At 38.4% G+C, this 27,541-nt stretch overlaps 1 protein-coding gene across 2 annotated transcripts; it reads right to left on the minus strand.

The window, feature by feature from the left end:
- Positions 1-483: 483 nt before the first annotated feature.
- On the minus strand, positions 484-26,625 carry LOC120085906 (uncharacterized). 2 transcript variants are annotated; one of them, XM_039042195.2, is made up of 10 exons: positions 26,321-26,625; positions 20,503-20,967; positions 20,171-20,336; positions 18,762-18,926; positions 18,629-18,662; positions 17,650-17,722; positions 4,368-4,458; positions 3,012-3,091; positions 2,566-2,911; positions 484-1,055 (listed from the first exon to the last, which is right to left on the minus strand). In XM_039042195.2, the coding sequence occupies exons 1-9, from the start codon at positions 26,387-26,389 to the stop codon at positions 2,576-2,578; spliced, it is 1,479 nt and encodes a 492-aa protein (XP_038898123.1). In that variant the 5' UTR covers positions 26,390-26,625; the 3' UTR covers positions 484-1,055; positions 2,566-2,575. The 2 variants fall into 2 exon arrangements, with proteins under 2 accessions (XP_038898123.1, XP_038898122.1); XM_039042194.2 differs by having other exon boundaries at positions 18,629-18,926.
- Between the last annotated feature and the right edge of the window lie 916 nt (positions 26,626-27,541).

The raw sequence follows: 27,541 nt of genomic DNA on the forward strand, positions 1-27,541 counted from the left end.
AAATACTCTTGGGTGATCGATGGTGAAGTGGTATTATGAGGGAAGGATGAAAAGAACCCCATCAAATAGATTTGATAGTTTTGGAAACAAATTTTGGATATGACAAGAATCTACCACATACATAATTGAAAATATATTTGACATTTTTTCTAATTTAATAGATATTTTTCAAAGTTTAAAGACCTATTAGACATAAACATTAAAATTTGAGACTTAAACTTGTAATTTAACCTTGAATTAATTATGTCACATTTAACATTTCTAAAAAAAGGTCTGGTATAATATTTAAGTATGAAACTATTAATTGTCAATTACAATATAGCTCAATCAATAAAATATCTATTGTCTTCTTCCATGTTGAAGTTTCAATCTTTCATCCTTACGTTTGTGGAAATAAAATTCAAATCTATAATCTTTTAAAATATGTCCAGAAATATTAATTCACGTAAACACATTGAATTACATTTGAAATACTTGAGAATGTGAAAATTAAAATCAAAATACTTTTTTTTTTTTACATAAATATACACACAAATTACAAATAGTTCCAATAAGAACACACCAAAATTTATGAACTCGTAGAAAAACTCTTAAACAAAACTTATATGCCACCACCAACTATCGGCACAGACCTATGATTATACACAATACACAACCAAAATTCTTACATACATTGAAAATAATCACTTAGAAATGAACTACAAAAACAAAATCGCATATCACATTCTCTCCCTGATAAGTGGGGATCAAACCATTCACATTGAAGTCGATAGTACAAATTTATGTCAGATGAGTTATGTGAATGTTCGTGTTGGCATCCATTAGAAATCTTGCTCGCGAGTTTGTTCCATCACCTACAGAAGAGGGAACAACTCAACAAAATAATTGTTTCAATTTCCAAACCTTTGACTCTAGCTTTCTATTGATTGTCTTTTGATTTCGCTACCATCTCCATCTGATGGCTCAAGCTTCTGGACATAATTATAAGCTCCTTTGCACGAATTTTTGAATCACTTCGTCTTATGAGAGAGAAATAAAATGGATCATAGGTTGAGCTGCGGTTGGACAAAGCAATAAAAACAAATAGTAAAATAAGGTTAAGATTGTAAATCTAGAGTCTTATTTCAATGGTTCATTGTCTTTTAATTTGTTCCAATGGATTCTTAGAATGAAATTCATATAAACAAATGAAATTTCTCGGAACATTTGTTTTTATTTGAATAGTAAAATGACTGCAATTAGAACGGAAGTGGATACAAATAGAAGTTATAGAACCATCCTTTTTTATGGGGTTTTTTCTAATCCATAAGTGTACAAGACAACTTGCTTGCACCTCGATTATGATTGTTTGACCCTACTACATTTGCTAGTCAAGAAAGCTGGAGGTTTTTGGATGGATAACAATGAACTAAAAAACTGTGCTCAACTGAAATTTGACCAGACAAAGTTTTCTACTTTTTTGCTAGCATCACCAATTTTTTTTCGATTTTTTTTCTTTTCCCCCTCACTTTCTTGCTCCCTTTGCACTTCTTGCTCTCAATTTTTCTTTATCACTCCCTCATGCTCTTGTTCTTGCTCACTTTCTTACTTCCTCTGCACATAGGTCCATTCGGCACTCCCACCCGTCTAATCAACCCCACCCTCTGCTTCATTGTGAAATGTGAGATCTAAACATTTCAGATCTAGAAGTGCCCTCGTTGGCGGTGAGAGGGTTGCAAATGGTAGAAGAGTTGTTGGCAATGAGAAGGTCAACAATGGAGGATGGGAAGAAGAAAAGTGATGGAGCAAGAGGAAGAGGGAAAATATAGCATTTGGAGAGAGTACTAGAACAAGATTCGAGAGAGGAGGAAAAAGAACTAAAATAAAATGTAAGAGTTTTTTTTTTATAAAAAATAAATTTTCTATAACAAATAAATTGAAAAGGGTTAGTAAACCATATCTTGGAAAACTAGGTTAAATCTCATTTGAGCCCAATTTTTTAGGTCACATTATCTAACTATCTATCTATCTATCTATATATATATAAAAGGGAACAAGGTTTTTCATTGATGAAATGGAAGATTTTTAGGTTGGAAGGATCTTTTGTCTCAAGATTTCTGAAGCATTGTTGAAGTCTCAGACTCCGTTGGTTTTTGAAGTTTTGGTTTTTTTCTCCCTACTTTGCATGGTCCTTGTTGTTACATATGGTTGTTCTCATAACTGTAGATTAAGTGGTTTTCATTCAAGAGCCAATTTGTTCCATTATGGGTTGTTTTGATTGTAATTGCTTTACTTTTTTGGCTTTGTCTAGTTAAGGACTTCTTTTGGTTGTATTTTCATCATTTTGGTTATTTTGTTTCTTTGTATTATGAGCTTGAGGTCACACTATCAAATAATTCAAGAAAACCAACACCATAGTTCAAACTCATTCCCTCTAAACTCTGTCATATTCGTGATTTTCATTGACCATTAAGCCAACTCATGCTCTGGACTAAGAGTGGTAAACACCATCCTTGGGAGACCAATTGATCTCACATAAAAAGAGGGGGAAACAAACCATTTTTATAGTCCCAAATAGGCACTAACCTTTGGCACCTCAGTGAGCTGTTGTCTCTGAATCGTTGTTCCTTGCTGACTGGTAACTCTCTGATGACCCCATATTTTGATTTTCAATAGCTTGCTGCTGGGAATGTGGTTGATGGCATTCTTGCTGCAACCGCTGCTCATGTTGTTGATGGTAATGATTGTCAATGTCATATGGCTGCTGTTGTACTTGCGGCCAACTCCTTGTTCCCGTCTGTTGATTGGCAGGTCTCAATTGTCGCCTTCTTCTCCACTTAAGATACTCTATAAGAAGTGATTTTATGCTAACAGTAAGCCCCAATCCGGTGATTGCAGAAAGGAAAACAGAGAGAACGGCGTTTACATTAAGCTGCATGTTGAAAGAAGAGAGAATAGTGGTTGATGATCAAGAGCATTCAAAATATTGAGACTAAAATAGGCAGAAAGCAATAGGAAATGCTTATACTTACTATTGCATAATATACGTGAGCAAACAGGATGACTATGGCGAACTGGAAACAGGCATAAGCCCAAATGTAAGCTCTGCTCGCTGCCAACATTGAAATATCAAAAAGATTATTGGGTAATGAAAGTACAACAAAGTCAGAACTTTTATAATCTAAGCAAGAATGAGAGACCTTATTAACAGGCTATCACACATAGCATGTGATGCTAATTAGAGAAAAATCGACCCAATAACCTTGGCAATTTCCCTATCGCCCAACTATTGAACATCTTTTTCTCCTTTTCTCGAGTCAAGACACAAACGAAGTAAAGTATTTTATTATTATTATTACTATTATTGTATAACTAGTGCACGTTCTTATCAAGTAGTTATTTGTATGTATCAACACCAGCAAAACACAATTCAAAGGTATGAGGTGAACCATGCCACCATACACCAGGCCTTTAGGCCGCTCTTTTTTGGCCTTGTTTCACCCCTTTTTTCATACAACTTTCGTCACCTATTAATTAGAGATAGAGAGAGAGGGTCAATCATGCACCATACCAATAACTCTCAAAAGAATTGGCTTGGTTTTTGGGATGAAAATATGCTAGTCGTAATGGAAGTGATTTACTAATATGTTTCCCCCTTAATGCCCATGTTTTGATAGTTGCGGCAATTGAGTACTCATAGAGTCACATTCCTATGTGAGTGTACTGTTTTGGTACTCTTGAGCTTATTTTCTGCAGTAGGGTACTGATGGAGCATTTCGCCAGCAGAGTCTTTGAGGGAGCATTGTTTTAGCATTTAAAAATCAGAAAGAGAGCATGTGTATCAGTAAGACATGTGAGAACTCAACTCACTGATTGAGTTGGCATCTGTCAGTAACCCGTGAGTTGAGTGAAGCAATGGGAAGGCTGCAATGGGCCTGCAATGCCCATTCAGCCTTGAATTTCCTCATTGGAGACCAACAGAGGAAGGCATGCCATTTTTGGGGGGGAGGGACACATGCAAGGCTACATCATTCCTCCTAGTCCTATCATGGTGGGGCCTATCCTAATGAACTTTTAGAGGTCACATTTCTTTCTACCCCCTTCTCACAATGTCTCAATTGGAGCCTATACAATACCCCAAATCTCAATTAATAAAATCATATACAGAACAAAATTACAAGAATCCCAAGTTGTTTTTATACAACTGATTTCATTTCAAACAATTCACTTTTCTGGAGCTTACAATTAAGGTGTTTACATATTCTCATAAAATAAACCTCATATCATACAGCTCCATAGATTCTTTCACCATTTAATTAGAATACAGAGTTAAGCAAGATAATGAATGCTGGAACGATGTAATATATTTATCCATAACAGTAACTGACCCATCGTGGAAACAGTCATAGATGAAAGAAGACCCAAAACACATGAAAAGGGCAAGGAAATGGCAAGTGCACGAGGACCCATGTCAGGTACCTGTTAAAACAGAATTCAATGGTGGAAATTAATTTGCTTCGAGAGATAGGGACTGAGAATAAGGATAAAAGAGCAGGAAGCACCAGCACCATGAGGATTTAAACATTAGAGGGAAAAAAGTGAACCAAAGCTGTGAGAAAAATTGTAGGAAATCCAAAAGCTAATTGCTAAGAAAGAGGGATTCTTTCAATATATACACAGTAGTTATCATTTTCAAAGGAAAGTCATGCATGCAAAAACGAATTTCCGTTATCATGTGCAGTGACTCCATAAAGGAGACTTCCAAACACTAGGAATCGTGATAGAGATTCCTTAGGTATTTTAACTGAGAGTTCTACCAACTTTGATGGAGTTCATCTCTTTGGATGGGCTCTACCTTTGGTAGATTTCATTTGATCAATAAAATTATTTTCTATAAAAATAAAAATAAAAACTAAAAACTAAGTTCTAGGATAATATTTAGGGAGAAAAGTAGCAGGAAAGTTGGGAAGAAAGCATCAACTATCAGCCTAACAGTCATAATATCTTTTGGGGTTAAAAGACACTTTTGGTTCTTCCACCTGCATGAAAGTAACAATTTAGTCCTTGAACTTTAGTTGATAAAGATTTAGTCCCTATACTTTTAAAATTGTAACGATTTCATCCCTATACTTTATAATTTATGACAATTTAGTCCCATCGTGAAAAATATTAGTATGATTTATACACGTGTAGATTGATAAACAAATCAAGAACCCACATTTATTTGTAAACTATAAAGATTAAGTTGTTACATAATAAAATTTGACACTTAATTATGATGAAAATTTTCGCAATAGGGACTAAATCATTACAAATTGCAAAGTATATAGACTAAATCATTACTTACTGTTATAATTCTATAGTTAGGGTTTTCCATTCTTGTAAATATTTTGTGATATTTTCCTTTTCTATGCTTTGTACACTTGTATATATTCATATCTTTGGTGAATGAATAAAGCATCTTGATTCTTTCTCAAACCTAAGAGTTTTACATGGTATCAGAGCCCTCTAAACGAACTTAGGGTTTTGTGAACCTTAGGGTTTGAGAATTTAGAACCCATTTGTGATACGTCTAGGGTTTTGTGGAGAGGTGAGTTTACACTTTTGCTCACAGTCGCCGTCTTCGGTTCGTTCGCCGTCGTTAGCCGCCGCTGTCGGGGAAAAAAAAACAGTTTTTTTTCGACACTGCCTAGTCCAACGAGGAGCCCAGTCGCTGATCTACAAAACCCCAAAGTTCGGTTACCATCTGACCAGCGCGTGAGGCTCACGCGCCGTTGCTCCATCTTGCCATCCATCCATGCACCGGCGCATGTAGGCGCGTGCGCCGTCATTTTTCGTCCGTCTTCTGTGGGTTTCCTCAATGTTATTGGCTCTTCTTGGTGGTGTGTTTGTTTGGGATATATAGATATACTCACTGCTTGTATAGACATCTCTTGAGTAAATTAGGGTTTAATTCTCTGCTGTCCGGTGTCTATTTTTTTTAGATAATGGCTGATAAGAAACCAGTAATGTCAGAGATTGTTCCTATGTTGTCAAAAGTAACTGAACACAAGTTGAATGGATCCAACTACTATTCATGGAGATCAAATCCAGGATGTGTTGTTTGCTATTATTGTTATAAACCTGGCCATACGAAACGTGAATGTAGAAGATTGCTGAATAAGGGTTAGAGGATGCCATCACCCTCTACACATGTCGCCTCTACTCCTGATAATCTTGACAAGTCAATTACGAATTCTGCAGAGGAGTTTGCTAAGTTTCAGCAGTATCAAGAGTCATTGAAGGCATCATCTTCTACTCCCATTACGACCATCGCAGTGACAGGTAACATTTCTAAATGCCTTCTTTCCTCCACGTCAAAATGGGTCATTGACTCTGGCGCTACAGACCATATGACAGGTAACCCCAATTTATTCTCTATCCTTTGTACATCTACCTCTTCACCTAATGTCACTATAGCTGATGGAACCTCCACTCCTGTTTTAGGATCAGGAACCGTCCATCTCACTGAATCAATTTCTTTGTCATCAATTTTAAATATACCAAATTTCTCATTTAATTTGATTTCGGTCAGTAAACTCACTCGTGATTTTTATTGTTGTATCTCTTTTTTTCCTGGTTATTGCTTATTTCAGGATCTTACGACGAAATAGACTATTGGTAAAGGGCGGGAATTTGGAGGTCTTTACATCTTTGAACCACAAACACCCACGGCCATCACATGCTCTAGTGTGTCGTCTTCCTTTAAAGAGCATTGTCGTTTGGGTCATCCGTCTATCTTTATGTTGAAGAGTCTTCGTCCACAACTTCAACATTTGTCTTCTTTCGATTGTGAGTCATGTCAGTTTGCTAAATTTCATCGTTTGAGTTCGTATCCTCGAGTCAATAAACAAGCTAATGCTCCTTTTGAATTAGTCCATTCTGATGTTTGGGGTCCATGTCCTGTTGAGTCCAAAGGAGGGTTTAGGTATTTTGTTACATTTTTCGATGACTATTCTCGTGTTACGTGGTTATATTTAATGAAAAGTCGTTCTGAGTTACTTTCTCATTTTCGTAACTTCCATGCTGAAATTCAAACTCAGTTTAGTGGTATTCTTAAAATCCTACGGAGTGATAATGCTAAGGAATATTTCTCTCATACACTCAAGTCTTATTTAGATGCCCATGGCATTCTTCATCAATCTTCTTGTGTTGATACTCCATCTCAAAATGGGGTTGCAGAACGAAAGAATCGTCATCTCCTTGAGACAGCTAGAGCTTTGATGTTTCAAATGCATGTTCCAAAATCCTTTTGGGCTGATGCTGTTTCCACAGCTTGTTTCTTAATAAATCGCATGCCCTCTTCCATTCTTAAGGGTGAGATACCTTTTCGTACTTTATGCCCCAAGCAACATTTGTTTCCCATTCCACCCAAAATATTTGGTTGTACCTGCTTTGTTCGGGATGTTCGACATCAGCATACCAAGCTGGATCCAAAGTCCTTAAAATGTATTTTCCTTGATTATTCTCGTGTCCAAGAGGGGTATCGGTGTTATTGTCCTAGTCTAAATAAATATTTAGTCTCTCCTGATATCACGTTTTTTGAACATACCCCATTTTTTTTCATCACCGTCTTTCTCTTCGAATAAGAGTCAGGGGAAGCATAAAGAATTAGAGGATGATTTCCTTGTCTACACAGTTATTTCTCCTTCCGATCCTCTTCCTGATTCATCTCTACCTGTGGCTACCTCTACTCTTCCTCCCATCGTTAAGGTCTATACTCGACGACAACCTCCTCCAGTTCCATGCCCTGTACCAAAGTCTTCTTCGTCATTGGATCCAGAAACGGGTGATGATATCTTCCTACTGCTCTTCGTAAAGGTAAACGTACATGTGCTCATCCTATTTCCTCTTTTGTTTCATATAACCATTTGTCGCCTTCCACATATTTATTCATTACATCCTTAGAGTCTGTATTCATCCCGAAAACTGTTCATGAGGCTTTGTCTCATCCTGGTTAGTGTGTCGCAATGGTGGAGGAGATGACTACCTTAGATGATAATTATACTTGGGATTTAGTTTCTCTCCCTGCAGGAAAGAAGGCTATCGGTTGTAAATGGGTGTTTGCAGTTAAAGTCAATCCTGATGGTTTTGTTGCTTGGTTAAAAGCGCGCCTCGTAGCGAAAGGCTATGCACAAACTTATGGCGTTGACTATGTTGATACTTTTTCTCCTATAGCAAAAATGGCATCTGTGAGGTTGTTTATTTCATTAGCTTCAATCAATCATTGGCCTTTACATTAGCTTGATATTAAAAATGCATTTCTTCATGGTGATCTTCAAGAAAAGGTATATATGGAGCAACCACCAGGGTTTGTTGCTCAGGGGGAGAATGGAACGGTGTGTCGCCTTCGTAAATCCTTGTATGGATTAAAGTAGAGCCCACGAGCTTGGTTTGGTAAATTTAGTCAGTGATTGAAAGCTTTGGAATGCGGAAGAGCAGGTCAAATCATTCAGTCTTTTTTAAGAGATCTGAGGGTGGTGTCATCTTGTTAGTCGTATATGTGGATGATATTGTAATTACTGGTGATGATGCTTTAGGTATCCAGTCTCTAAAGACCTTTCTTCATAGTCAATTCCATACAAAAGATTTGGGCATGTTAAAATACTTCTTAGGAATTGAGGTAATAAGAAGCAAGAAAGGAATTTTATTATCACAGAGAAAATATGTACTTGACTTGTTGAATGAAACAGGAAAGCTAGGGACTAAGCCATATAGTACCTCAATGATGCCCAACCTACAACTCACAAAAGATGGAGAATTGCTAAAAGATCCTGAAAGATATAGGAGGTTAGTTTTTTTTTAAAAGGAAACAAGTCTCTTTATTCATTAAGAAAATGAAGTGAGACTAATGCTCAATTTATAAGGAATTCATAAGGATCAGCAGGTGCACCCGGGCATCTCAACTAGGTTGACACCCCCTTAGCACTCCTCATCACATCCTAACTCTAGAAAAGCCTTTAAATTAAGCGATACAATGGGAAACAATACTTGAAATGATAACGAGAGAAACTGGAAAATCGTAACAAGAGACAACAAAAGACAACTAAAAACAAAGCAATGAGAACTTCAGAAAGCTGGAGAAAGGAATGAATGCCAATTTAGACTGATTTCTTGGCTAGAGTATGCTGCAAAAGATTTTGAGAGGGAGCACCAAAGAGAGGCTTTCAACTTGGCAACTTCAAATCTTGAGAACCATGGGGTTTCCTTGTCTTGGAAGACTCTTTGGTTCTGTTCAAACCAAGACTCTTTGGTTCTGTTCAAACCATAATTCAGTTAACACAGTCTTGACAGTATTGACCCACAGAATCTGGTGCGATTTCTTGACAGCCGGCCCTATCAACAGCTGCAGCACATTTAGGCTAAAATCTGCTCCAAAGGACCAGCTCAAATTGAAGATATTGAAGAGCGAAAACCAGCAACTTTGTGCATAAAAGCAGGTAAAAAATAGTTGTTGTTGGTCTTCCCCATTCTTCTTACACAAAACACACATATTGGGGGAGAGGTAGTGGGAGGCAAGCTTCTTTTGCAGCACACTTGAGAAGTTTAGGGATTCAAAAACCATTATCCAAAGGACTATGTTTATTCTCCTTGGACTTTTTGATTTCCAAATAGCTTCATAAAGTAGAGGATCAATTCGGGGGGCTTTGCGAAGGAAGTTGGTTAAGGATTTAACCGAGAAGGCTCCATTGGGTTTCAAAGACCAAACCTTTGAGTCCAAGGAATCTTGCACCTTTAGGTTAGAAATGAGACTTAACAAATCTTGAAATTCAGTAATCTCTTCATCTTTTAAGTACCTCCTAAAAGAGATGCTCCAAGAGTTGGTGGTGTGATCCCAATGCTCTCTCACAGAGCTGTTTGGATGAGTGGCCAGTCTAAATAATCTGGAAAATCTGGATGAAAGTGGAAGATTGCCCATCCAAACATCTAACCAAAAGCCAATATTAAGCCTATTGCCCAAAACGAACACCGACAGATTTTCCACCTTCAACCAAGCTCTTGAAATGCTTATCCATGGGCTTCTAAGGCAGCCCACTGCCTTACCTGAGGTGTGACCCCTGAAAATGCTACTGCCATGTATACTTTTGACCATTCTGCACCAAAGGGAAGAGCTTTCAAGCTGGAATCTCCAGCCCCAATTTGCTAAAAGAGCTAGATTTTTCTCTTTTAAGCCACCCAAACCGAGGCCACCTTCTTCATAGATTTGGTCACAAGTTCCCATTTGGCTAAATGATTAAGTTTACCCCCTTTGTGGCCTTCCCAAAAGAAATTCCTCAATATTCTTTCTAAGATATGCAACACTTTAATAGGAATCAAGAAGGAAGACATGTAGTAAGTGGGGAGGTTTGAGAGTACCGACTTACAAAGGGTTGCTCTTCCTCCTCTTGAAATGTTGTATCTTCTCCATTTATCAAGAGTACCTTGAAGTTTATCAATAACAGGCTGCCAGAAATCAATCTTTTTCGGGTAACCTCCCAATGGAAGTCCTAAATAGAGAAGGGGAAAGTGCTCTGCTTTACAATTGAACTTTTCTGCCCACTTATTCAGCATGTCTTGGCCAAGGTCTATACCACAAAGAGATGATTTCTCCCAATTAATTTTCTATCCAGAACACCATTCAAAAAGGTCAAGAGTAGCCCGAAGAGACTCTAACATATCATCATCATATTTGCAAAAGATAAGGGTGTCATCGGTAAATTGCAAAATTGAATTGTGGACTTGATCCTTCCCAACCAAAAGGCCTTCAAAACGATATTTCTCATGTAACCGGTTGATTAAGGCATTTAAGACTTCTCCCACAAGGATGAAAAGGAAAGGAGAAAGGGGATCTCCTTGCCTAATTCCTCTAGATACAACTATCCTTCCACGAGGCCTTCCATTGATAAAGATGGAGAATTTTGGATTGGTGATGCAACCAAAAACCAAGATATCCATTTTGAGTTGAAATTCTTCCCAATTAGGACTTTTTAAAGGAATGACCAGCCCACTCTATCAAATGCTTTCTCCAAATCAAGCTTTAGAAGCCATCCTTTTTTTCCTTTCGATCTATAGTCCTCGACTGCTTCATTTGCAATTAGGATAGGGTCTAGGATCTGTCTTCCCTCAATAAATGCACTTTGAGTGGGGGCAATTATGCTTGACATGATTCTTTTTAGCCTCTCAGCTAGGACTTTTGCTATTATCTTGTACAAGAGGGTAGTGAGACCGATTGGTCTAAAGTCTTTGACTTTCACTGCATCAGTCTTTTTTGGAATTAGGCAAATAAAGTTCTCTTTAATACATGAATTGAGCTTACCATTGTTGTAGAAATCATCAAACATTTTTATAAGGTTGTCTTTCAGAAGGTGCCAAAAATGGATGAAGAATTCTGGTGTGAAGCCATCCGGCCCTGGTGCCTTATTCCTTCCTAGCCCTTTCACTGCTAGCTTGATTTCTAGAGCAGAAAAACTTACTAGCAACTGCTCATTTTGACTTCTTGAGACTCTTGACCAGTCAAGGTTGATGGGAATGACTCAAGGATCGTTACTTGTTGAGTATAAAGATGAGTAGAAGGCCAAAATAACATCTTCAACATCCCGGGTGGATTTGGTTGGAATATCTTGATCATTAAGCAATTTTGCAATCAAATTCTTTCTTTTTCTGGCAGATAGGAATCTGTGGAAGAAAGAAGTGTTCTCATCCCCTTCTTTTAACCATTTTAGCTTGCATTTTTTAATGAGGCTTCTTTCTTCTAGTTGGTAAAAGACTAGGAGATTTGCCTTGAAGGAAAAGGCTGCATCTTCATCACTGACTTGAGGGAATACTCCCACTGTTAGAGAGTCTTTTCTATGAATTTCTGTTAATAAGTTGTCCTCTTTCATCTTCTTCTCTTTTTCATAGTCATGAAACCATTTCTTTAGGACTGATTTTGTTTCTCTTAAGTTGGTGGAGAGAGTAAAACCTGCCCATTTATGTTTTTTCTTCATTTTCAGACATTTTTCAATCAATTTACAGAAATCCTTGTTGCTCAGCCAATTGTTACAAAATCGAAATGGTGAAGGTCCTCATTCAAAAGCTCCTGCTTCTAAGGTAAGAGGGAAGTGGTCTAACATGGTTCTAGCTTGTCTTACAACCCTTGAATTATCAAAAACTTCTTCCCATGTGTTTGATACAAGAAAACGGTCTAGAAGAGATCTTGAAGCACCATTACCCTCCCTAGACCAAGTGAATTGTCCATTTGAGAGTGGAATTTCCAGCAGGTTGTTTAATCTGATGAACTTATTGAAATTATTCATGTCCTTCGTTGCTCTACCAACTGGATATCTCTCGTGCCTTCTTCGAATGTTGTTGAAATCTCCACCAATACACCACGGATCATCAAATTTCTCTGCCAGAGAGGATAATTTTGCCCACAATCTTCTCCTTTCTCGGTAATCACAAGAGCCATATACATTTGTTATCCAACAAATCTTTTTGTTTAACGTTTGACATTTGATTGAAAGGGAGAATTCATCTTTTGAGCTGCAAGAGACTAGAATTTTGCTCTCATCCCACATTGTGAGTATGCCTCCCGATTTTCCTTTAGCTTCCACCAAGTCCCAACCTACCTCTTTTGAGCTCCAAAGGCTTTTGATAAATGAGCCCTCAATTCTATCTTTTTTTGTTTCTTGGATAAGGACAATATCCGGATTGACTTTTTTCAGAAATCTTTTTAGAAGCAATCTTTTTGAGGAATCCCCTAAACCTCTTGTGTTCCAAGTAACTATCTTCATTAAGGCCCACCGAGGATTCTTCAACACTTTTCCCTTTGATCAAGCTAAGATGAAATCACACTCTTTTATGATGGAGTGTAGGGTCTGTGGTACAACTGACAAATTTAGAGGGGGGGTCGGGAAAATGCTTTCACTAACCTGTGAATGTTCATCCGGGAGGAGGAAGAGCTAACTTAGGGAGAAGTCCATGCCTTCTTGATTGTCATCGAGTTCTTTTTTATCTTCAACATCATTAATATCCGGCTCCTCACTGCTCACACTAGCCAACAAGTCATCATCTGAGTCTTGGGAGAATGGAGAGGGGAACATAAACTTATTACGGCTGGAAAATTGGCTATCTGTAGAGGTTTTATCACTTCAGGTGCAGTGTAGAGAAGGTTGGATAGGACTCTCCCTATCAGGCCTCAAAGTTTGAGGATTGGTTTGTAGGTTAACACAACTTACTTCAAGAATATCCGGGTTGGAGATGGCTGACCAAGGGTTTTTAAAGGATGTGTGCTTTCTGATGAAGTGTCTGGGAAAAGGTCGCAGCCCAAATGAATTCGAATTTGCAGAATTGTGATGCTTGAATGGCTTAATCCTTTTCACCTTTTGGAGCCGTCTGTGGGAGGAAGGAATAGAGATTGAAGCCTTCAGCTTCTCTGTGATAAAATCTTGAGTAAGAAACTTCTCAACTTGATTGGAGACGAACCGGCTTTCTGAGTAGAAAAGATCGGACCAGATTTCCCCGAATCAATTTTGGCGCCTTTGTGAGAAGAATTTGAAGGGTCACGACCCTCTGACTTATTTCCAATCAATAAATCATTTTTGGCGCCTTTTTTAGGGGAAGTTGAAGGGTCACGACCATTTGTAATTATTCCTTTAATTAAATCTTTGTCCTCTGCAGATGACTCTGAAGGTGGTTGCTCGGGAAGATCAAAAGGCTGAGGCGTGAGATATGAATGAGGGGGCGGCTCAGAGGTCGAGCGGCCTCTTGACTTCTTGGCCTTGGATTCCATCTCTCTCATCTTGCTTTCTTTATTATCCACAAAGACTCCTGGACTTCTAGAGAATTTAATGTTGCAGGTGGAGGGAAGTAGGAAGTTGAATTTTGAATTTAATGGATCACAATAAATGCCTTCATCACATTTAACTTCATTTATCCGAATTAAATCAATGGGATTTGTAAAGTCAGATTCAAATAAATCACCCCTGACCTTACTAGGAGGGCTGGATGTTGAGATATCTCCGAAATTCAAGTAGATTGATCCTTTTTCTTCATTTGATATTTCAATTGTTGTTGGGATAAAACCACAAAGATTCTCCTTTACTTTAATTTTGGCCTCTGAAACATTGATCAAATTAAGTGTTTCCATAGCAATGCTTTCTAATCCCCCAAAGTATTTTCCAATGGCCTCAAAGGTCTGCTTACACCAATAATCGAGGGGTAAGTTCTTGATAGAGATCCAACCCCCATAACCCCTGACATAAGTTGGTCTACCATGGGTGGAGTTGTTCCATCTTTCGAATTTCAGATGGAAGGAGCCAAATTTCTGCCACTTGCCTGAGAAATTATTTAGTTCATCCAATGAGTCTTAATCCATTGTTACCAGGGCATTTTCTGCAAATAGAGGATTGATAATAACATTAGATTGAAAGTGGTCTGAGTGCCTTACAAATATCAAGCCAATTATCAAATTGAAAAAGACGTGAGACAATCCAAAGGTTAGAAAAGTCAGGTTGGAGCACATCAGCTTGCTTGATCACCCATTGATGCTACCTATTCTGTTTTTTGACCACCGAAACAGGGGAGACAGGGAAACTCTGGTTCCTTGGGGAAGTCTGCGACTGAAGAGGGGATCTCAGTGATGGCTTGTCTATAGCTGAAGGGGGGATTTGTTCTCAAAAGAACACAAGTTTGATAAGGAATTCTTGAGGCAGCCGCTGACCATATCATTGAATTCTTGCCAGCCTGAAGTGTCATCCCCAAAAGGGATGTGAATGTTTTTTCTTCCTCCCGTTGAGGGCCAGACTGCACATTCTATGAACCAGCCCCTACTTTCCCGGAATTTGGAGAGGCAAATGACACACCGATCAACCCTTTCTTTAAGGAGGAAAAATTTGAAAGATGAACCATACAGTAATCTCTTCAAGTTACCCTCTAGCCATTGCGCCATTAGTGGAGAGAAAAGAACTTTTTGTCCTTTTTTCAAGTCTTCTATGAAAAATCTATTGCTCACTTTCCACATACAGAAGAAATGAACACCTATTTTGCAACTCTTCACCTCCATGGAGTCTGAGGCTGACTGTAGAACTAAAATACCAGCGTGGTTTGGTGTGGCAAGAGTTAAAAGCCAAAGCTGGAAAGCAGGGTTGAAACAAGGGAGGAAAGGAGGTCAGAGGAAGGGAGGGAGTCGGAGGGAGAACAGAAGGGGAGGGGAGGGAGAGGCGATCAGAGGGAGGGAAGGCTGAGGAAGGCATGGTGGGCTCCGGTGGGGTGGTCGGAAGGGGGGATGCAGGGGAAGGGAGAAAAGAAGGAGAGAGGGGAGAGCATTTTGTTTTTTGATCCCTCAAGATATAGGAGGTTAGTAGGAAAACTTAATTACCTTATAGTGACTCGACCCGACATAGCCTATTCAGTAAGTATTGTGAGTCAGTACATGTCATGCCCTACAGTTGATCATTGGGCTGCATTGGAACAGATTCTTTGTTATTTGAAGGCTGCTCCAGAACGTGGTTTATTATATAAGGATTATGGTCATACTAATATTGAATGTTTCTCAAACGCCGATTGGGCAGGATCTAAAGAAGACAGAAAATCAACCTCAGGGTATTGTGTTTTTTTTTGTGGTAATTTGATTTCTTGGAAGAGTAAGAAGCAAAATGTGGTGTCACGTTTAAGTGCAGAATCAGAATATAGAGCAATGGCACAATGTGTGTGTGAATTGATTTGGATATATGAACTTCTTGTTAAGTTGGGATTTGAAATCACCACACCGACAAAGTTGTGGTGTGATAATCAAGCAGCACTTCATATTGCTTCTAATCCAGTATTTCATGAAAGGACTAAACATATTGAAGTTGATTGCCATTTTGTACGTGAGAAAATTCAACAAGGGTTGGTATCTACAGGATATGTGAAGATTGGAGAACAATTGGGAGATATCTTCACGAAAGCATTGGATGGAAGACGTTTAGATTATCTATGTAACAAGTTGGGCATGATTAACATATATGCTCCAACTTGAGGGGGAGTGTTATAATTCTATAGTTAGGTTTTCCATTCTTGTAAATATTTTATGATATTTTTCTTTTCTATACTTTGTACACTTGTATATATTCATATCTTTGGTGAATGAATAAAGCATCCTAATTCTTTCTCAAACCTAAGAGTTTTACACTTAATAAAGTCGGAAGTGATGAGGGTGCTAAGGGGGTGTCAACCTAGTTGAAATGTCCTGGTGTACCTACTGATCCTTTTCGTATCCTTGTATTATGAGCATTAGTCTCACTTCATTTTCGTAATAAATAAAGAGACTTGTTTCCTTTTCAAAAAAAAAAAAAAAAAATCATTACTTACTAAAGTTCAAGGACTAAATTGTTATAAATTTAATAGTACAGGAACTAATCTTTACCAAATAAAGTTTAGGGACTAAATTGCTAATTTCATGAAAGTTCAAGGACCATAAGTGTTTTTTAACCTATATTTTGGTGTATTAAAAAATAGGGTAATTGCAACGAGTAGAGGCTAATAATTAAGTGTACAACAACAGTTTTAAAAAATTGAAAACATAGCAAAATCTAGAAATGATAGACTTTATCACTAATAAACTCTTATAAGCGATGGTGTCTCACTTTTTTTTTATTGAAAAGGAAACAATTCTTTTCATTGAAGCGATATAGTCTATCACTGATAGACTTCAAGAGTTGGATCTAAGTTTTGCTATATTTGCAAATCCTTTTGCATTGTGCTACATCTACTTATACCGAGTTATGTTTGCAACTAACCCAAAAAAATAAGTATGAAATTTAGGGTGGTCTTATCTTTCAAATTTTCTTATAGGGTTGTAATTTGGGGTGGTCTTAACAAGAATATTCATCAACCTTTGGAGGTGTATCTTTTGGGAGGAAGCTAATGCAAATAGTGCCCGCCACCTGCAACTAAATGAACTGGAATTCTGTTGTCTAAAATTCAAGCTGATCTTGGTTTTGGCTAGACTAGAGAAAGGAATATTCCCCATTCTAATTAAGTGGCTTTTGAGATCCTAACGGAGGCAATTCCTTTCAAAATGGTGCTATACAAGAAATACGGTATTGCTGGTGAGCATAGTTTATGGTCTTCTAAATGTTCTTAATAAGCATCCGGCTCCCTCTATAGTTGCCATCTACTTCAATTATGAAGGTTTTCCTTTTGGTGATGACACTGTCTGCTGCTGCCGCTTGTAATTCCATGCCATTGGTGGAGATGATGGTTAGGTTAAGCTGTAGCTGTAGGTGAAGAGGAGAGACGTAGAAGAGCTATTAGTTGGTAAGGAAGTGAAGGTCAGCCAAATGAGAAGCCCACCCCACTCAATTACTAACTGAGAAAAAAGAATGGTTGCAATTTGGGTCTATTTTGAATGCATGTTAGCCAAGAGTCCAAGATTAAGAGAGTGTCGAGAACTCACGAAATAGAGCCACAGCACCATAAAGTGACACATCCTGACTCCCCCATACTGGAGATGAGCTAGCCCAAATAGCAGCAAGAAGAGTGAAGGAGTAGATGGCATTCACATTCACGTGACTTAAAATATAACAAAGATAAGATCTAAAGTATCTGATTGACATTTGCACAACTTATTTGAATTAGAGTCGGTCTGATCATCTATAAGTATCATAAATAAGCGGAATACATCCGTACCAAAAGTTGCTCCAAAAAGCAGAAATATGCAAGCATGCTAACCAACACAAGCACCGGTATATTCTGCCAAATCCTATGAGAATGAAAGAAAGTGAGACAACGATTCCATTGCATTTCCTTGTATTGGTGCTAAAAATGCCTTCAAGAAGAATGAATATTATTAGATGAAAGAAAATTAAACACCACTTGTTGAAAAGAAAAATAAATGTGGAGTAATTTGGGACTCCAACAAAAATAAAAACCAAATGAATGATTACTCTACACACTACACCACATGCATTTGGGAGACCAAAATTTTCAACGTCTCTGAGTTGATGCATAAGAAATGAATAAAATATATTATCAATTTTTTCTATAAAAATCAAACCACCTTGATGCATAAGAAATGATGTTTTTCAATCTTAATTAGGTAGGTTAGCAGCAATTATACACAATTATCTCTTAAAAGCTTGTTTTCCCCTTCATATAATGCATGATATTTGCTTGAGGAGTAATCAAGCATTGAAAAACATCATCGGCAACAAATTAAACAAGTATCACACAGAAGTGTCAACTTCAACCAAAAGGTCAAAGGTTCAAACCTCCGCCTCACAAATTGTTTAAGAAAAAAAGAATAGCAGATTGTTTCGTGTTATTGTTCAAATAATCCTGTCTTTTCACTAAAATTCATATTCTATGAATTATCTGCAGTCAATGTTTCCATCATCTATCGTCTTTGTTCCCATCTCCCTCCCCAAACCTCTTTATCCGATCTACCTACATCTTCTTTTCTCCACTAAGTTCATATCTTTTTCTTATATAAATTAAACATTTATGTAAATTGGTCAAAACAACACTAACATTAACTGTCCTAGTCCCTTCTTTCCTCGAGAAATCTCAACAAACGAGCTAAAACATAAAAGAAGTTTAAATGATGACACATTATCTTCATGTCCAAATAAAAGAGGAAAAGATCTGTCATAGTAAGAAGCCAACTAACCTATATCGATTGGCTTCCCTCTGCTGCAATGTTACTGGGGGTCGTCTAATAACAGGGGGTGTGTTATGTAATTTTAATAAAGTCACTGGCAAGTTTTGAACATCCTGCTTGCAAATATCACAGATCTTGTTACCTTTAATGCTGAACCACTTAATTGCACACTCTTTGTGAGCGAGAGCTAGGTCTCCTTTGCAACTGCATTCCATTTTAAGAATATCCCCGCCTTCCACCAACTCTAAAAGACAGATCCTGCATACCGCTTCATCCTCAGGAATATCATCACCAGGAGGTTCACTTTCTAAGGCAAAAATCCAACTTCAGCATGTCAGTTTTAAAACTATAATCATCCAACTGCAAACATCATTGTCAATAGGTGAAAAGGAATCCCACAGAGCATTATGTCAGATGTTTTGCTTCTTGGGAATATTTGCAGTGAAGCAAACTAATAATAAGAAATTACATGGAGAGAATGATAGTTGAACACCAGGTATTTAGCAGCAAAAGGGAGCGGCATAATTACAGTCAGCAAACTGTTCCAATTTTAGGTTGGTTTCAAGCAATTTTAAGGCAGTATAATTCAGTGTTTAAATTGGCATCATAAAGGACACCAACATTGAGTTGGACACACACACACATGTTTGTATTTTTGTCTCCTTTTTCCCCATACAAAAATAAAATTTCTTAAATATTGAACTCTTCCAAAGTCACATCAAAAAGGTGTTTCAGCTATTAGCATACTAGTCCCTCCTTGGCCAAAAAGACAGTCAAAAGACGAACCTGCCTTCTAACAGATTACAAAGCTGACTAGTTCCTGATTAACAACCCAAGAAACAAAATATTTTTAAATATGATGCTTTTAAGAGGAAGAAATAAAAATAGCTCAACTTTGCTTATGTACTACATTTAGTGATTTGTGATTTAAATATTATCTAAATTTTAAAAGGTTTGTAGCATAAAAATAATCACCCTCCTCTAGTAGAGGATTTGAAGATCTAAAATCTCCCTTACAAGAGGGAGTGGGCTGGTCAAGAGTTTTACCATCTTGTTTTCAGTTTTCATCTCGTAATATTACTATTTTATGTAGGTAAATGTAGTTACGTAGTAATATAAGTCAAATCAGTACAGTTGTAACTGAACAAACCATTTACAGTTTTAATATTTTTATATTAAAAATTAGTTGACAGGTATGTTGCTTTAAGAATTCTATTACGGCAAAAATCATAAAAAGAAACTGAGCATCTAGGATATAAAACCTCTATGATATTTCTTGGAAGCAATCAGATGTTTCCATGTTTTTTCTCTTTTTTTTTTTTTTTTTAATCAAAATGAGAGAAGCTTTTATTTTTATTAAGTTTTCTTGGTCTTATTGCTAAGTTCTATACTTCTCGGTGATTTTGCAGTGAAATTGTTCTTTTCCATACATTTAGAGAGGCCGTGTCCTCAAAGTAGCCATGCAAGTAGAAGACAGAGAGGTTATCAAATGGGAAGGTGTAATTCACAAGAAACACCAAGAGTCACTATAAATTTAATTATACTATTTACCGATTTCCTTTGTTTGAGAAACAGAAGCGTCTCCAGCCCCTGGATATTGTGGACCTGCAGACACTATTCGAATTAAACCTACTGAATCTAATCGCCTTAAAACTCTAGGCTTAACATTCAGAGGAGCTGATAATGAACGAGCAATCTGCTGCTTGGCTTCAGTTTTCTGAAAGAATAACAAAATCCACTTTCAGAAGGAAAAGAATAATGCAATATTCACAAGTTGTAGGTATCAGGAGTGCATATCTGTACGCATTCTACCAGCAAAAAAATATGTGAATATTTACAGCTGTTTCATGAAATTTAAGAAATTTGAAAATGTTCATACTTACAAGGAAATCAGGTTGGCACTCCATATTTGTTGCTTTCAATGTCTCAGTATCTGAATTTGAAATTGGCGTGGTTGGTAAAGAATGTGTAGCTTTTGTAGATGAGGTGATAAGAAGTCTGCTAAGAGAAAAAGATCTCAGAGGAGTCGGCTTGTCTGGACATCTATTTGCTCGTTGGACCTCTGGTAAAATGGGAGTGATCATGTCACCATCTGGGAAAGATCGTTTTGCTCCAAAGCTTTTATGAGAAAGCAAGCTTCTCACTGAAGATTTGGTTTTTACCAAATTTGGTCTAGGAGGCAATCCTCCCCTACTAGAGCTAGCACTTGAGGTTGATGGACTATCTAACCTCAAAAAGGACGAAGAACTCTCCAGAGTCCTTACTGGGATTTGCAAAGAGGATAATTTGGCCCGTCTAAGCTGTTGCAATAAGGATGTTTCTATACCTTTTTCCTCTTCATCGTGTTTCTAAGGAAAAGCCAAGATCATTCTCAGTAAATATAATAATTTAGCAACCCAAGAATAAAAAAGTATGGATATGTTAAAGCAAATACCAATTGAACTAAGGCACTTAACCATTCAAAAATCAATCAACAATAGACTGAAATAAAAAAATGAAGATGTGTTTTAGCAAGTTAATTATTCCTTTTGTATTATTTTGTGCCCACATTGAAGGTCACTGTGTATATAAGTTGGAAGGGTGATTGTGCCAATATATATTGAATACAAAGTAAAAGAAAAGTATTCCTCCAAAATCCAAAGATTATCATTCTTCAACTTGGTATCAGAGCACTATGGCCAATGCCACACTCGCTGGAAGTTCCTCCTGTACCGAACCTGTGAAGTTCAGTACACCACTGTTGAATAAACTGCTTAACCAGCTCACCACCACAAAACTAGAATGCGGCAACTTCATGCTGTGGAAGACACTCGCGCTACCTATTCTACGCAGCTACAGACTCGAAGGACATCTTTCGGGGCAGATCCCCTGTTCTCCAATGTTCGTCCAAACAACCTCCAGCTCCCAAGTGATCAGTGATGACAGAGTAAGCCCATCAGTAGAGAGGTGCCTGAATCCTCAATATGAAGCATGGCTGGCCGTCGACCAACTATTGCTAGGATGGTTGTACAACTCGATGGCTCCAGACGTAGCCATCCAACTCATGGGATATGAAAACACGAAAGAACTGTGAGATGTCATCCAAGAGCTGTTTGGAGTTCAATCCCAAGCTGAAGAAGACTACCTACGACAAGTTTTCCAGCAGACACGAAAAGGGAGTCAGAAGATGAGTGAGTATCTAAAGTTGATGAATCTACACTCCGACAACCTTGCTCAGACCGGAAGCCCTGTCTCAACCAAAGCATTAATCTCGTAAGTTCTTCTCGGCCTTGACGAAGAGTATAATCCGGTAGTCGTGGGGATACAAGGCAAACCAGGTATTTCTTGGTTAGATATGCATTCCGAACTTCTTTCATATGAAAAACGCTTAAAACATCAAAAGTCTGTCAAAATGCATAGCTTCTTTGTCCAGAATCCTTCTGTCAATATAGGTTTCAACAGGCACATAAATGGAGGAAAGTCACAGTTCAATGCAAATCGGCAACAGGGAAACAACTCAAAAGGGAACAATCCAAACCACAATCCATTTAATGGACAAAATGGAGGTCAAGGGCATGGAAGAGGACGAAACAGTAACTCAAATCGACCAACCTGTCAAGTCTGTAGGAAATACGGTCACTCAGACTTGGTATGCTATCATCGATTTGATAAAGAATTTTCTCAGAACACCGGTCAAGGCAGAGGCAATCATGGATCGACTGGCCCCAACAACAATGCCATTGTTGTATTCACGGCTTCACAGACTTCCAACCCCTTCATGGCCACACCGGAAACAATAGCTGATCCTACCTGGTATATATATAGTGGAGCTACGAATCATGTTACACCTGATTACAACAACATCAACAATCCGACTGAGTATCGAGGTAATGAACTGGTTATTGTAGGTAATGGTGAAAAACTGCATATCTCTCACACTTGTAAATCTTACTTGTCTGATGGACGAAATGAGTTTATACTAAATGATGTACTATGTATGCCTAATATTGCAAAGAACTTGATTAGTATATCCAAACTAGCTCATGACAATGTTGTGGTTGTTGAATTTCACACTAATTGTTGTGTCATCAAGGACAAGGCTACGGGCAAAAAACTGCTGAAAGGGGAGCTTGACAAAGGACTGTACCGACTGAAAGGAGCTAAAGTACTAAAAGGCAATACAAAGAGAGGAGGACCTGCTCAATACAAAAATAATCACCCGACTGCACTTGTTCTATCAGGAATTAGGATAAATGTAGTTGAGTCAAGAGCTACCTGGCACAGAAGACTAGGACATCCGTCGACTAAGACATTAGACTATATCATTAGAGAATGTAATTTACCTTTCAAATCTAATGAAGAAAATGAATTTTGTGACTCATGTCAACTAGGAAAAGCAAGTGAGCATCAAACAAGTTTGAACTAATACACACTGATGTATGGGGACCAGCCCCAATCGCCTCTACTGACGGGTATCGGTACTATATACTATTCTTGGATGACCACAATAGATATGTATGGATATATCCCATGAGACAAAAGAGTGATACTGTCTGCATTCAATCACTTTACAAAACTTGTCAATACTCAATTTAAGTCGGGGATTAAAATGCTCTAGTCGGACAATGGAAAAGAGTATGACAAAATTCATCGCATTTGTGAATCAAAAGGCATCTTAATCAGGAAATCGTGCCCATACACCTCTGCACAAAATGGCCGAGCAGAGTGCAAGCATCGGCATATAGTCGAAACTGGACTCACGCTACTTGCACAAGCGTCTATGCCTTTGTCATTTTGGTGGGAGGCATTCTCCACAGCAGCTTACCTAATCAATGGCATGCCTACAACCGTACTGCAAGGTAAATCACCCGTCAATATAATGTTTGGTTCTAACATTGATTTCTTCAATCTCAGGACATTCGGATGTGCTTAACTACACTCAGAGAAATGTGTGTACATTGGACCTAGCTCACACCACAAAGGGTACAAATGCCTAAGTCCATCGGGCCGAATCTATACCAGTAGACATGTGAAGTTCAATGAGAACAACTTCCCATTTGCATCCCCATCATTTACCATGATCACCCAGGCGATAGACCCCATGATCCTGAGCTCTCATCGCTTAGCAAGATCGCCCAGACGACAGACCCAACAATCGTTGAGCTCCCATCGCTTAGCAAGATCGCCCAGACAACAGACCCAACGATCGCTGAGCTCTGATCGCTTAGCAAAATCGCCCAGACGACAGACCCCACGATCACTGAGCTTCCATCGTTTAGCAAGATCGCCTAGGCGATAGCCCCCGCGATAGCTGAGTCATTAGTTCCAAGCCTCCAAACAGTGCTCAATAGCCTACCTCAGTCACGACCATCACCACAAATGAATCCTACACCTATGTCATTTTCCGACCACGCTCAAAATACTAAAAGCCACACATCATCTCCAAGCCCTACATCATCCCACAATACAAACCCACATTCCTCCCCACCTTCGAGTTCCAACCAGGACTCACCATGGCCCACAAATCAAGCCAGCCCGAACCAACATGACAGCTCCAATATACCACCTGTGCCATATCCTCCGGACAACTTGTCCTTGGCTACCTCACCACAAACTGCCATCTCTTCCCGTCCCTCACGTGTCCCAACTCACCCCATGATAATCAAAGCAAAGGTTGGTATATTCAAACCCAAAGCCTAGATGACAAGCAGAGCAACTGACTAGTCTCAAACAGAGCCCACACGGATCCAAGTTGCACTCGCGACCCCTCAGTGGAAGAATGCTATGGATGTGGAATACTCAGCTCTCATGAAAACAAGACATGGACATTGGTCTCACCTTCTCCATCGTACAATGTAGTTGGCAACAAATGGATATTTCGATTAAAACAAAATGTGGATGGCTCAATACAACGGTATAAAGCCCGACTGGTTGCAAAGGGCTTTCATCAACACCATGGCGTGGACTTCTTTGAGACATTCAGCCCTGTAGTGAAATCTTCAACAATTCGGGTAGTAATCAGTGTTGTTGTATCACAATGTTGGTCCCTCAGACAACTTGACTTCAACAATGCATTCTTAAATGGTAAGCTCACAGAGGATGAATACATGTGTCAATCCCCTGGATATGTCAGCCCTCAATATCCGGACCATGTCTGCAAACTTGATAAGGCCATCTACGGCCTAAAACAAGCTCCACGAGCATGGAACACTGCCCTCAGCTCTGTCCTAACACAATGGGGATTCCATCAGTCTCACCCAAACATCTCATTATTTATCTATCGATCGATGGCGTCAGTAATATTTCTACTTGTCTATGTGGACGATATCATCATCACAGGTAACAATCCCAAACTAACTAAGCAACGAATCAAAACTCTTGATGTTCAGTTTGCACTTAAGGATCTGGGGAAACTCCGCTACTTCCTAGGCATACAAGTTCACTACATAGAGTCTGGTCTACTGATGACCAATCCAAATATGTGGATGACTTACTGCACAAGCTGAACATGACAGATGTGAAACCAATACCATCACCTAGTGTACAAGGCAGAAAATTATCCAAGAATGATGGTCAGCCAGTCTCTGATCCATATATCTATCGCAACACCATAGGCGTCTTTCAGTACCTAACACACACACGATCAGACATCACATATGCCGTCAACCAACTCAGTCAGTTCCTTCAGACAACAAATGATGTACACTAGCAGGCAGCTAAGCGAGTACTTCGGTATGTCAGCAGCACCAAACACTTTGGCATTTACTTCCAACCAAGCCCGAACTTAACTGTCTCTGCCTACTCAGATGCTGAATGAGCCTCCAACCTTGATGACAAAAAATCGGTTGCTACCTACTGCACATTTGTTGGAAACAATATTGTCTCATGGTCGTCAAAGAAACAGATTGTAGTCACACGGTCGAGTACAGAGTCTGAATATCGGGCACTGGCACATGCTACATCCGAAGTTCTCTGGTTTCAACTACTCTGTGAGATGGGACTAAAGACAAATGTTCGACCGGTTATATGGTGTGACAATCTGGGAGCAGGAGCATTAGCAGCAAATCCAGTATTTCACTCTCGAACTAAACATGTTGAAATTGACATCCACTTTGTTCGCGACCATGTCCTAAAAGGAGAGATTGTCATACCTATGTTCCATCGGGAGATCAACTAGTTGATTGCCTCACCAAACCACTCAACAATTCTCAATTCTACACACTCAGATCCAAACTGGGAGTATTTGAAGTACCCTCCAGTTTGCGGGAGATGTTAGGGAGGTAAATAATAACAGAAAAGGAAAAGGAAAGGTGGAAGAATATCCAAAACATGAGTCACCAAATCTGTTGTAAATTAGTTAGAAATGATTCCAGTACCACCAACCAAAGCAAGCCATGTGTACCTATTCTTTTATTCCTTTTGTATTATTTTGTGCCCACATTGAAGGTCACTGTGTATATAAGTTGGAAGGATGATATCAATATATATTGAATACAAAGTAAAAGAAAAGTATTCCTCCAAAATCTAAAGATTATCATTCTTCAACTTTACCGTCCATCCAGGTTGAAAAGTGCAAGAACGCATGGAACAACATTTTAAAATAATGCTCATATCATAAATCATGCTAGTGAGAACAGAATGCCGATGATAATTTCCACAAACGGATGGGATAAACGTAAGAATGTAGCTGAAGTATATCGTTTAAGGATTGAACAAAACCACCTCGGGATGATCCGGAAAAACTGAGGTCGATTCTTGGGTGCGTTGAGATCGAGCTGCAGCATCCTCCATCAAACTCCACGAAATCGATGAAACGAATAGAGAAACCCTTCGAAAACGATTGAATCTCTACCGGAAACAGGCCAACGCTAAGATGCAGAGACCCTGAAATTGAACGAATAACAGATACCTCGAAATGCAGAGCTGAATGGTGATCAAGGGCGCAACGGAAGAGAGTGAGTTTGTTGTAGATTGCAATGGGTTTTTTCTCGAGTGGCCATAAGAAACAAATTGCCCGCCAACCGTGTTAATTCTGTCGGGACTAGATTATTACTTTCCTTTTTTATAAGTTAAATTATTTTCAAATTCTTTATTTCAAAAAAATAACAATAAAAAGAAACAAGAGGTTAATCATCAATTTTGAAGTTTGAAGTTTAATTCTACATCATATATACGCATTATAAGAATATATATATATATTATTTTTATCTCTATATTTTAAATTTGTTTAAATTTAGTCCTTGTATTTTCAATTGTCCAATATTAATCCATGTACTTTCAATAAATATTAAATTTAGTCCACGATACAATGATTAATTTATTGTCGATTTAAAAAGAAATTGTCATCTATTGGCATTTATACTATAAATCTTGAAAAGATGATCACGTTTCCATTGGAGGATTCACAAAGACCAATGGGTATTAGTATTTATATATACAATATGGTAAAAAAAAAATAACAAAAACTAGGCTAGCCCAATGGAAACAGGGTCCAAGTGAAGTTTATCGTGCCTCGATTTCGTGTTTTTTTATTCAAATATTTATATAATAAGCTTTTTATTTTATCTCTTCAAACGTAATGGTGCTATTGTGTGGAAGTGTCGCTCGATATTTTTGTTCGAAAGTGTCACTCAATCTCGCTTGGCAAAATCGTCCATCTACTGCCGACATTCGAAGCTCCTGGGTAAGTGAATTTAATCTTCGTCGTGCATGTTGTGTTAATTTAGGTTTTGGGTTGGAATCGGCCGACACGTTCTGTGGGTTTTGGGGTTTAGTAATCAGTCGCATATGTTTGTATTTTGGGTTTTGATGTGTTATGCGTCATTAAGGATGAAGACGAGATATAGTTAGAGCGAGATTTGTGAGAGCGATATAGGCAAGAGCAGGACTGTCGAGAGGGAAATCAGCGATAGCATAATAGGCAAGAATGATATATGCGAGAGC

The sequence above is a fragment of the Benincasa hispida genome, chromosome 9, assembly GCF_027475165.1.
Source record: "Benincasa hispida cultivar pf3 chromosome 9, pf3_genome.v1.1, whole genome shotgun sequence".
Lineage (NCBI taxonomy): Eukaryota > Viridiplantae > Streptophyta > Magnoliopsida > Cucurbitales > Cucurbitaceae > Benincasa > Benincasa hispida.